Source organism: Pelmatolapia mariae, linkage group LG1 (genome assembly GCF_036321145.2).
Source record: "Pelmatolapia mariae isolate MD_Pm_ZW linkage group LG1, Pm_UMD_F_2, whole genome shotgun sequence".
Lineage (NCBI taxonomy): Eukaryota > Metazoa > Chordata > Actinopteri > Cichliformes > Cichlidae > Pelmatolapia > Pelmatolapia mariae.
This window is the reverse complement of record NC_086227.1, coordinates 4736917-4749893: the sequence shown is the minus strand read 5'-3', so window position 1 is coordinate 4749893 and position 12977 is coordinate 4736917. Positions and strand designations below refer to the sequence as shown.

Below are 12977 nucleotides of genomic sequence, written 5' to 3'. Positions count from 1 at the left end.
TCACGCTTCTCCATTTTGAACAATTTCAGGTTACGAGTTTGTTGGAACAGTTTGGGAATGCCCCCTTCCTGCTCCAACATGACTGTGCACCAGTGCAAAAAGCAAGGTCTATAGAAACATTCGCAGAGCCAGTTTGGTGTGGAAGAACTTAACTGGACTGCACAGAGTCCTGACATCAACCAGATAGAACACTTTTAGGAACTAGAACATATACTGAGAGCCATGCCTTCTGTTTGACCTGAAAAATGAGCTTCTGAAAGAATAGTTAAAAAATTTCCATAAGCATACTCCTATACCTTGTGGAAAGCCTTCACAGAGGAGTTGAAGCTATTATAGCTGCATAGGGTGGGTCAACATCATGTTAAATAAAGAATGGATAAAGAATGGACTGTCACTCAAGCACATATGCATGTAGGGATGGAATTGAGAACCGGTTCCCAGTAGTCCAATTCCTTGGAACTGTTATCAATCTCATTTACCGGTTCGATTTGCATTAGCACTACAATCAGCTGATTTCAATTCTCACTGGCTCAGTCTACAGTATGGATGGGGACATAACTTTCATTTTTATTGCACAAATGGATAAGAGCATGGTAAAGTGGAAATTGTATCCAGGACAGAAACAACTCCATTATGCTCCAAACACACATTTGGCTCTTTGCAAGCATCTGGACAGACAGCGTGCTAATGCTAAGTTAGCCAGCTAGCATGCTAACGCTTAGCTAGCCAAGAACCCGGAGTGATGCTAGAGCCGAGTGTTTGCTGACACTAGCCCAACAGCCAGACACTGAACTTCAACAGGTAACAAAAATAAAAGAGCAGTCAGTTGCAGACTCTTTATGCATGGGGGGGATTCCCATGAGTATTTCTTCGTCAGCCTCCTTTCTCACTCAATATGCGTTAATACAGTGGTTCCCAAACTTTTTTTTGCTAGGCCCCCCTTTGTTTTACAAGAAAAATGTTGCCCCCCCCGCACAAACACATCCTCCAACCACACACACACATTTTGTTTTCAAACTCCATTGCGGTTTATTTCACACAAACATAAAATAATCTACTAACTCTTTTACGCTACCTCCACACCTACACTAGTATTTTTGAAAACCTAGCTGTTTCTATGTGTTTGGGCCTTTCGTCCACACGTAAATGGTGTTTCGAATCACCGAAAACTGAGATTTTTAAAAACTCCTTTTTTTGCGTTTACGTGTGGACGAGGAATACAAGCAAGTTCGTCATGCAACGTCAAAGGTATGTGCCTTTTTTCACGTCACGCTGTGCGCCACATTATTGTTTACATGAGATGAATTGCAGAATGGCAGATAGAGACAAAATACTGTTAATCTTACTATCTTCAGGTTTTACACGCTTAAATAGACACACGCAGTTACTGTCCCTCCATTTAGAAAGGCAGAGGCGTCATGTGTAATAATATTCAACATTGCTATCAATACATTTTTCAAGAAATGCCTCTCTGTGCAAAATGGGTTCAAAAACATAAACAATTGTGGGATACTGTTTGTTCGTGATTTGAACTGGGGGAACAAATTGTGGCAGGATCAGCCTGATATTATTTGTATCCCACGGTAACTTTACTGTATAAAGAGCTAACACCTCCAAAATGTCAGGAGTAGTTAGTCATTACAAGAAGTGTTTGTGAACTAAAAATCAAGAATGTGGGATACTGTTTGTCCGTGATTTGGAGCGCGTGCTCCTGACGCAGGGAAAACCAATTCTGCAGGGGAGACCTACCTTGGCACTTGTGCAGGTGAAGCCAAAGGGAAGATATGCTTCACCATATTTTCTAGTCTTTGGCTTGGAAGGAAGTTGGTTTGGAAACATATTTGGCGATGCTTCATCTCCTGCTTTGCGTTTGTGTGGGAGCCCCGTCAAAAAACCTGTCAATTATGCTAGCAGTGTCCAAGCGTTATTTTTTTTTTCTTTTCGGGCCCCACGCTTTGGGAACCTCTGCGTTAATAGACCTCTCTGCATTGAATCATACTTATTATTAATCTCTGGCTCTCTTCCACAGCATGACTTTTGTCCTGTCTTCCTTCTCTCACCCCAACCGGTCATGGCAGATGGCCCCGCCCCTCCCGGAGCCTGGTTCTGCCAGAGGTTTCTTCCTGTTAAAAGGGAGTTTTTCCTTCCCACTGTCGCCAAAGTGCTTGCGAGTGATGTGTCAGTCGCGAAAGAAACAGCTCTTAGAGCTGGATCTTTGAAGTGAACGACGCGAGCCGGCTCCTCATTGGGAGCCGTGGGTTTTTGTTTTTTTTTTTCTCTCACCCACTCTCTCTCTCTCTCGCACTTTTTTTCCGCTTCACTCCGCACGCGAGCCTTGTGCTTTGCGCTGGGAAGAGGCAGGAGGGGCGGTAGTTACACTCGTGGTAGCACAGGAACAGAGCAGGAGGGAAAGAGAGAGAAAGAGAGCCAGGGCCAACAACGTCACATTAGAAAGGTATAGTAATCATCCACAACTATTTTCAGCTGCGGATGATAAAGGATTCAGAAAGTTTTTTCATGCAGGCCCATATGACAGAGAATGTGCATGTTCTTTTTGTTTTCATATTTTAATTTATATTTAATTGTGTTGTGGTTTGCAGTGTTTTGTGTTGTTTCACTTTAAATTTGTTTAAAAGGAAAAAGCTGAAAATGTAAATATTTAAAAGTTGAAATGTAAATAGTTGGTTTTTGTATTATATGATTTATTTATTACATTTTATGTGGCGTGAATAAATAAAAGTATATTTACGGTGGCCCCTAGAGACAAAGCACGTACAAACTCCAAAACACGTACAAACTCCAAAACACATAAAAACTCCGAAGCACGTACAAAACACAACAGAAGTGCTCCAGGATGCTAGGGGCAGTGTTGAGCTTTTGTTACCTAGTGGTTACACAAGCCAGGAAGTACCAACGACCGGATTTGGTGTGTGGTAGTAGCAGGTAAATGAACATTTTTTTTAAATTATTTGAATATATATGAGTGCTTGTGTATAAATACACAAACAATACACATATGCTTTCAATTGTGTAATTTAAGTGATCTAGGTAGCTCTGTTTTGGAAGTTCAGTTAACGCTAGAAATATGTTTTGGAGTTTGTACTTGCTTTGTCTCTAGGAGCCACCATATATATTTATATATAAATAAAACCACTTTTTTTTAATATATTAGTAATTCCTTTTGTGCATAATTTTATATTGTTGTTAATAATAAATTAATTAAAGCAACAAAACAACCTGAAGAGCTGGTTGGGAGCCGAAAGAGCCAGCTCTTTTTAGTGAGCCGAGCCGAAAGAGCCGGTTCTCTAAAAAGAGCCGGAAATCCCATCACTAGTGCTTGCTCATAGGGGGAAATATGATTGTTGGGTTTTTCTCTGTGTGTATTATTGTACGGTCTACCTTAGTGCCCTGAGGTTGTTGTGATTTAGTGCTGTATGAATGAATTGAATTGAACTGAATTACAGCTCTATTATGTACACAGGGGGCTGGTAGAATAGGGCTGTCATGGTGGGAGAATGAATACACACACTGGAATATACTTTGGGTTGTTTTTTTTTGTGAGGACCTTCACTGAGATTCCTCTTACCCCTAGGTTTCACTAAGAACAAACAAATACTCTAACATAAACAACCCTAGCGTAAATCTCATTCTAAATGTTATCTTAACACCAGGCTTTAATCGTCATACATGAGTAAAACCTGGTGAGAGCCAGTCATAAAGTTCTTTTTGCATCTTGCACTTTTAGCATCTCTACAATAACTGATGTTTTGTTCAAATCAATTTTATTTATACAGCACCAAATCTCCAATCTCCTGAAGGCAAGGATGGTATTACAACCAGTGTACAGCATAAGGTTCTCAGTGAATATAAATAAATGTTACAGTGAACACAAACACAAATTTCTGTTTATTTTTCCAAAAACTATCATAATTAATATATGAAACACATTTAAATGCAAGTTTAATTCTGATTTTTCTGTATATTTATTAATCAAGCAAATTACTCAACAGACCTTAATCATTTGTAAATTGTGCTTGTGCCTCAGAGAAAGTGTTCCAGTTCTTTAAATTAGATAGCAGCTGTTTTCTTAGTGTTCTACAACTTGAGGAAGCTTTAGCTGTTCAGTAGGTATAGGTGAATCTGTACTGTGTGCAACATCTCTTTATCCTTTAAAAATGCAAGCTGCAGTTGCGATCAGTGTCTCACCTAGCCTAGGGGAGGTGATGGTATTCGCATTAATTTTCTCATCACAGTTCCCACTGTGACAGGATCGATATGTTGGTGGTCTCAGCATCACAGAGCAGTTGTTACCATGTCGACCAGTCACTTTGTGCATACACTGAACCACCCGTGACTGCAGTCCCTTTCCACAGGATGATGAGCACTGAAACAGCAAATGAAAAGTGCCAGTTTGCAGAGGTTTTACTAAACTTGGTTGATTTTTAAATGGAACTGCAAAATTATCATTTTACAGGTGAGAACTCTTAAGAGCAAGGAAATACTACAGTAGGTGTTATTTTATTCATCTTTTAACAGCATTGTTTTAAACAGAGGTAGATTATTTCAAACACTTATTCCCGAGTCTATAACACAGGGTGAATGGTCTACACACATGGGAGAGATTCATTTGGCAATGATTTATGTACTTAACTGCAGAAATATATTTGTTGTTGTCATTTTCATATATACACATATTAACCTTGAGCATGATGACGAGGAATGAGGAATCATTTCCTTAGGGATAAATAAAGTATTCTGATTCTGATTAAAAATGTAAAGTGCATTAAAATTATAAATGAAAATCAGGATAGAGTCAAGAATCAAGATTTAGCCAACTTCAACATTATACAATAATAAGAATATTAAGATTAAGAACCGGTTCACAGCAGATGTAAGTCTGCTTGCCTATGGATCCTACTTATAGGTTCCACTTGTGTTAAAATCAGCTGATTTCAGTTCGTGAGCCAGAAGAGAAAAATAGCGATGCAGTCTACAGCGTGGATATAGACATCACTTTACAAAAGGATGAGAGCGCAATGGTAAATTGCAAACTGTCCCCAGAACAGAAACAATATTATACTGCTAACATAACTTTAGCGCTTTACTCCAAAAGTTGATTCTGTTCATCTGGACGTAGCGTTTTCAGAAACCTTTTGTCACTCATCCAAGTGACTTCTTCAGTCTCAGCTGACTGCAGGTTTCCCCGATCTTATAAACAGTACATTTGCATAATGACTGAAACCAGCCCACTGAAGGAACAATGGGCTGGGAGGTCTTTTTTAAATATATATATAAACCTAAGTCTTATTCAAGATCCAAAGTGCCAGACTGCAAAAATAAGTGAATTTGCATTTGTCATACCTTGGACCAGTCTCCGGTTTTCCATTCGTAACATTTGGAGAAGTCCTCACAATATTCTTCTTGGGTTGGCTGGGACAATGGATCACACAGACCCTGAGGGTTTGTACACAACACTGTACGTCTGCGGACACCTTGACCACAATTTGATGAACACTGGAGAAAAGAATAATAAAAAAAAAAGATATAGATTGAAATGTCTTGATACAGTCTCAATCATCCAGGTAAGTAAATCTCCAAAAGTTGATTCTGTTAGATTGAAATCCAAGGGTTTTTTACGCTACTTAAAGGAGCTGACATGAACATTTGCATTCTTGACACTGGAGCAATATTACACCTGAAGGAATCTGCCAGATGCTTACAGAAAAAGGGCACATCATACACCAAATGAGGTAACTTCCAAATATTCTGGGTGATGAATTTGATTCAGTTTTCAAATCAGTACACCTCTTACAGGATGCACTTAATCTTACAGATTAAATACATCCGGTATACTCTTAAGGGCTCTTCTTACAGTTTCATGTTTTCTTAAAATTAAAGTACAGAAAGTGTGCACGTGCCATACCTTGGACCATTCTGAAGCCTCCCACGCTGTGAGGCAAAGGCGGCCCTCGCAGCCCTGTAAAACAGGAGGTTTTCCTCCTTGGCAGTACAGGTCCCTGGTGTGGATGACTGAACCGTTCTGTAGGTGGTAAAGACACAACACCTCCCTCTGCTGATGACCTTTACCGCAAGTGACAGAACAAGGGCCCCACTCACCTGTCATCCACCTGTGAAAAATATCAGTTGTTTACATTTTGAGTTCATTCATACTAATGAATTGTAGAATAAACAAGGATGTAACTTCTGTGATGTTATCCACTGGTTAGAGCAGTGTTTCCCAACCTTTTGGAGCCACAGCACATATTTCACATTATAAAACTCACAGGGCACACCATCAAACAAAGATGTCACAAAAAGCATATTGATAATTTTTCCCCGTGCACCAGGTATAGTGGCTCGGTTTGTCCCCAGTATACCTTTTTTGCTTTCTTCTGACCACTGCTCATGCTAGGGCCTCCATCTGGGTCAGAGTTTTCTCCAGGACCCAGGTCAGACTGACTACTTTTTCTTTTCAAATATTTATCTATTGCTATTACGCACTGCGTTGTCTTACAGCATGACTTTGTCTTCTTCTATTTCACTGTCAGTTGGCAACCCATTTAATTAGAGCAGATACTTGTACTGCCCTCTGGTGGAAGAGAATGTAAGTGTTCTGCCCATTACGCCGATCGCTTACAGTACTAATCAGGTGGAACCAGATGATCTTCCATGGCACACCTGATCATGTTTCACGGCACACCTATGTGCTCTAATACTGGGTTATAGAATACCCATTGTGAAACCTTGAACTGATCATTTCTGTCATCACTCAGGTGAAGTTATTTTCCTAAATTACAAAACTACCAGCAGCATTTAGTGCTCTGAAAATGAAATTACAATGACACCTCGGTGGAGAAAAAAAAGTAGATTGTGTTATCTCACCAGGATTGGGGCTATTGGGCCCCACCGTGACAAGCCAAGAGGATGGGCTTATCAATAAGGGTCAGACTCAGGCTAGGGACTCCATTGTCCCCAGATGGGTCACTTTCCTACTGTGGGATTTCCATGCGTATGTGGGAAATAGCCCCATGTATAGTAAGGGCACACTGTGAAAGTCTGGAAGAGACCCTGGTCTGTGAGAATTCCCACTTCTAGCAAAGCTTCAACAGCATGCAAGTCGGGAGACTGGGGACATTGAGTCTGGGTGGACCATGATCCATACCTGCACTGTCGAAGCTCTGTCCCCAAGCTCTATAGAGCTATAATGGTTAGTGATGGTGATGGAATCGAGAACCGAATTGGCAGCCTATCTATCCTGCTTATCGGTTCTTGCACTTTTGCTACGATAAGCTGATTTCAGTATGTGTGTCCGAGGAGTACAATAACTGCGCGGTTTCCAGCATGGATATGGACATTACTTTTATTTTTATATCACAAACAACAAACACAAAAACAAGCGCGGTAAAGTGGAGACTGCTTCAGGACAGAAACAACTGCATTATACTGTTAACAAAATTTCGGCTCTTCGTGAGCACCTGCACAGACAGCATGCTAATGCTAACCTAGCCAAGAACCCAGAGTGATGTTAAAGCTGAGTAAATGCTGACTCCAGCCCACTACTGTGATAAAGTGAGCCATCCTTTGCGGTGATTGTTTGTGATGTTTCTAAAGTCGAATCACCATGGTGATTGCTGTGAAGTCTCTTTGTGCTGGTTTTCATCTTTGAAAACAAACAGGACACAAAAAGAGATTACTTCAACAAATTATTGTGCTGCATAGTGCAATGAATGCTCCTAAACCCCCCCAAAACATTGACCTATTGACAACCAACTTTGTATAGCACTTTGGTCATCCTGTGTTGGTTTTTAAATCTGCTTATAAATAAATTGCTTGATTGACTGAACAAACTACAGTCTGAATGTGGCCTAAAAATGGTTGAGAAATGAAGTATGACCTGAGATTTCATGTGTTTACTGAGTTTTATAGGAAAGTATACATATTTTGTTATTTGTATCTTCTGTTACGTTATTATTATTACAACTACATCATCACTGCTGTAACAAAAGAATTTCTAAAAATGGGCTAAATAAAGTATATGTATTATGTCATACTGTTTCTATTCCAATGGCTATTGGTTTGTGTGTGTGTGTATGTGTGTGTGTGTGTGTGTGTCTCACCGGTACTGGCAGGGGTGAGTGTTGCAGAGACGTACTTGCGGTTGCGGTCGGTTTTCAGGTTGACAGTAACTATTGTTGACAACCTCCATAGTTTTGTTGACTATCCTCATACATGAAACCACTGTCCTCCTCTCTCCTGTACAAAACACACACAGACATACATACAAACACACATATGTGTAAGTGCTATACCTTAACCCACCCGTTATAAAATAGCAGAAAAGAGCAGGGAATAAGAATTTTTTTTTATCCCATTTCTGCTGAGGTACCCAAAAAAATCAGAGTGGCTGAGAGAATTGAGTGAGGGATTTAAGGGGGAAAATGCAACACCTTTTTAATAACATATGTTAACTACTTTATATTATAATCATGCGTATCTGAGTTTGAACTAGTTGGACTTAGTGCTTAGTGCTTTTCTAGTCTATTGGAGCACTCATAGTGCTTTATGCAAGATGCCACATTCACCCATTCACATACAGTGATACTAGAATTTTACTCTACATCTAAGTGCTTTCTATCAAACATTCACATGCATTCAGACTCTGATGAATGCATCTGGAGCAACTGAGGGTTCAGAACCTTCAATAGTTGGCATGCAGAAAGATGGCATGCCTCTAAGAGAAACGTCACTCATCCAAGTGACTTCTTCAGTGTCAGCTGACTGCAGGTTTCCCCACGCTTATAAACAGTACTTTTTCACAGTGACTGAAACTAGCAGCACTGGCAAACAATGGGCTATAAATGTGTTTATCTAAGCTGGGCATTTTTCACAGGTGAGAAGGCACCTAAAGAAGCTCCAGGCAATGCAGGAGAGAAGAAAGACAACTGCCATCAAAGTGATCCTGTGTGTGTCAGGAATATTGGAACAGTTGAGTTCATTTTGTCTAAACACCGGGTCTCTGTGGCTTTCAAACCCCAAAACATACTGCGCCAAAAATTGGTCCACTACAAGGATCAGGTCCCCCGACATAAATAGAGTAATGTAGTGTACACTGTTAAGTGCCAGCAGGATTGCCAGGACTTATATATCGGGGAAACCAAACAACCTTTGGCGAAGCGAATAGCACAACACAGAAGAGCTACCTGGTCAGGCCAGGACTCTGCAGTTTGTTTACACCTACAGGCCAGTGGACACTCTTTCAATGATGAGGATGTACACATCCTGGACATGGAGGAACGCTGGTTTGAGTGCGGAGCCAAGGAGGCCATTTATGGATGGATGGATTTGTGTTGCTGTGTGGGAATGTAGTGTCCATGTTTATATTAAATGGTAGGTATGATTAATTCTGAGACAATGTGATTCTTGTCAACAAGTAAAACGACCTTCTCTTTGGAGTAATTAAGTAACATATTGCATTGCTTTTAAGGAAAGTGTTCTAAGTAATATCTGTATTATGGGGAAATACCTCCAACATGCACAAACCTTTGACAAATAAGCCAGTAAGAACCAAATGAGAATCAAAGAAATTAAATTGATAGGTGATTTCAATAATTGAATCATTATTGCTAAATTCTTATCAATTTCCATCCCTACCTGCTCATCTGTTTCCTATTTCCCAATTCATCACACAATATTTCTAACATTGGTTACAAGTTCCACTTATTTCTCTTTTGGCCTGCTTCTAATTAATGACCTGCCTTTTTTTGGATTCATCCCTCTGGTTATTTTTGTCTGTATGGGCTGCATCCCCGTTGACAAAACTCAAGCCAGTTTTTTATCCTTCAGTAAAATCCTTTCAATGTGTCCTGCCTAATTTGGGTCTATCAAGTCTACAGTACACACATATGTTGTCATGGTTGTGAAGGTTTATGCACTGTCTTGATTTGATGGACTGTCTGGTTTTGTTTTATTTTGAATTAATTTGTAAATTTATTCGTTAATTGCTTTTCTTTTCCTTAGTTCCTGGTTATAGTTTTGTTTATATAGTTCTTTGTGCATTTTCCTGATTAGTTATATTTAGTTTGGAGTTTAGCTTCATCCTTTTGTGTCAGTTCCACTGTATTAATTCATTTTTGTTTGTTTCACAAAGCAAACTAAATAAAGTAGAGAGCTTACCTCCTCCACAATGGACATTACAGTCTTGCCAGCTACTATGTGTCCAGATGTAGAGGTACTCTGGTTCCCTTTGTTCCTCACTGCTCCCGTTCTGACTTGTGTTTAAAGACACTGTGTACTCATAGTGGATTCCATAGCTCTGGTCATGAAATAGCAGTACCTGTTAATATGACATAGAAGGGTTGAAAGACAAGGGAAGTTGTACCTATAGCTTACCAAATTTCTCTACATTTATTTGCTTTTCTAGCTGTAAAATATTGTTGATAAACCTAGTCAAGTGTATAGCTGTTCTTTAAACTTTTCTTTTCTGTTCTTTAAACTTTAATAATAAAGTGTGTCAGAGATTTATAGCTGCACCAGAAGGAAGGTGGCTATTTAAAAAGGTAAAACTCAAATGCCTAATCCATTTCAATAGAGACATAACTTGTATCTTTAAAAAGACTGACAAAAACCTGAGGGATGCAGATAGACTGGCTGATGGACTGAGATAGGACCACCATAGTCAAAGAAAGACTGCTGTTTCTGTTTGAACTGTTTAAATACAGTAACAACATGGCTGTGTTCTGGGTACTTCCTGCCCTTCTACAAAGTGGCTAAAATGGTATTTAAAATTGTTTATTTGCCAAGTTGTCTGTTAGGTTTATAAAACTGGTCCAACTCTGAAGTTGGGTGCCTTTTTAATGCTTGAATGAATCACAGGTGAGCATTAAGTGGCTTAATAAACACCCCCCCCCAAAAAAAAAAAATCCTCTGAAAATGGGCAGGTACAAAAAACAGAACTGAAAATGAGCAACAAAAGAAAAAACAATCTGCTACTTAAGTTTAGTGTACCTGACATCTACCTCTCTCTCACTGTGTATATACATACGTACCTTCAAAAGTTTTATATGGGCTCAAATTGTGGTCATAAATATTTTGTACTTGTAAATCAGGATTTGTATGTGTAAAAAGAACTTGTGTGTGCGTAAAAAAGATTTGTGTGTGGACTTAGCCAAAAAATACGTGTGAAACTCTGCACTCAAGTTTCAAGTTACAAGTACGAATTTTGACCCTATTTTTCTTCCTTTCATCTGATTGGCCAATGTCATGTCAATCACAAATTTAACTATCCAATCAGAGAACAGATGGGTTTGGCTATTGGAGGGGTGCTTTATGGAGTTTCACACGTATTTTTTGGCTAAGTCCACACACAAATCTTTTTTACGCACACACAAATTCTTTTTACACATACAAATCTTTTTTTACACACACACAAATTCTTTTTACACATACAAATCTTTTTTTACACACACACAAATTCTTTTTACACATACAAAACTGATTTACAAGTACAAAATATTTATGACCACAATTTGAGCCCATAGTTTTACAACACCCCAGTTTTTTTTATTGAAAGTTATGCAGTATAATATCTCATCTTTGTCTTGTTCTGACATCTTAGCAATGGCTTTCTTGCTGCAACTCGAAGTCTTTTCTTCAGTTAAAACTGAGACTTACTTACTACGACCACTATTAAGTTGTGCTTGAAGCTGTTGCCCTGTGTGCCGCATATCAGACAGAAACTTGTCCTCTGATTCAGTGGTAGATACACACTGAAGATATCAAATATGTGAATCAAGATATATGAAATTATGAAGCAAAGAATACATTGATAAATAACTCTGAATATGTCTTATATTTTAGATTCCTAAAAGTAGCCACCCTTTGCTTTGTTGACAGTGCTGCAAACCCTTGGCCTTCTCTCAGTAAGCATCATGATGTAGTCACCTGAATTGGTTTTCCCTTCACAGGTGTGCCTTGTCAGGGTTCATTTGTGGAGGTTCTTGCCTTCTTAATGCAGTTGGGAACATCGGTTGTGTTGTGCAGAAGTCAGGTTGGTACACAGCTGACAGCCCTATTTGACAACTGTTAGAATTCATATTATGACAAGGACCAATCTGTTAAATAAAGTGAAACGACAGTCCATCATTACTTTAAGAATTGAAGGTCAGTCAGTCCGGAAAATTGGCAAAACTTTGAGGTTTTTGAGGCAGTCGCAAAAACTATCAAGCCCTACACTAAAACTGGTTCACATGAGCACCGCCCCAGGAAATGAAGACCAAGAATCCCCTTTGCTCCTGAGGATAAATTCATTTGAGTTACCAGCCTCAGAAATCACAACAGCACCTCAGATTAGAGCCCAGATAAATGCCACACAGTAGCAGACACATCTCTACATCAACTGTTCAGAGGAGACTGCGTGAATCAGGCCTTTAAGAAACGTCGACTAAGGAAAAGCAACAAGCAGAAGAAATTTCTTTGGGCCAAGAAACACAAGGAATGGACATTAGACCAGTGGAAATCTGTGCTTTGGTCTGATGAGTCCAAATCTGAGATCTTTGATTCAACCCACCGCGTCTTTGTGCAATGCAGAAAAGGTGAACGGATGGTCTCTACATGCATGGTTCCCACCGCGAAGAATGGAGGAGGAGGTGTGATGGTGTGGGGGTGCTTTGCTGGTTGGGGATTCATTCAAAACTGAAGGTACACTGAACCAGCATGACTACCACAGTATCCTGCAGCGACATGCCATCATTGGTTCTGGTTTGCTTTTAATTGGACCATCATTTATTTTTCACCAGGACAAAGACCCCAAACACACCTCCAGGCTGTGTAACGGCTATTTGACCAAGAAGCAGAGTGATGAAGTGTTGCACCAGATGGCCTGGCTTCCACAGTCACCTGAGCTAAACCCGTTCGAGATGGTTTGGGATGAGATGGACTGCAGAGTGAAGGCAAAAGGACCAACAAGTGCTCAGCATCTC

At 39.7% G+C, this 12977-nt stretch overlaps 1 protein-coding gene across 1 annotated transcript in view; it reads right to left on the bottom strand.

The window, feature by feature from the left end:
* adamts17 (ADAM metallopeptidase with thrombospondin type 1 motif, 17) overlaps positions 1–12977 on the bottom strand; it is a 130318-nt gene that overhangs the window by 2970 nt on the left and 114371 nt on the right. The window contains exons 18-22 of the mRNA XM_063470505.1: positions 10174–10333; positions 8118–8253; positions 5924–6128; positions 5362–5514; positions 4207–4384 (exon numbers count right to left, since the gene is read on the bottom strand). Of these exons, the coding sequence (XP_063326575.1) occupies positions 4207–4384; positions 5362–5514; positions 5924–6128; positions 8118–8253; positions 10174–10333 (832 nt within the window). The remainder of the gene's footprint in view (positions 1–4206; positions 4385–5361; positions 5515–5923; positions 6129–8117; positions 8254–10173; positions 10334–12977) is intronic.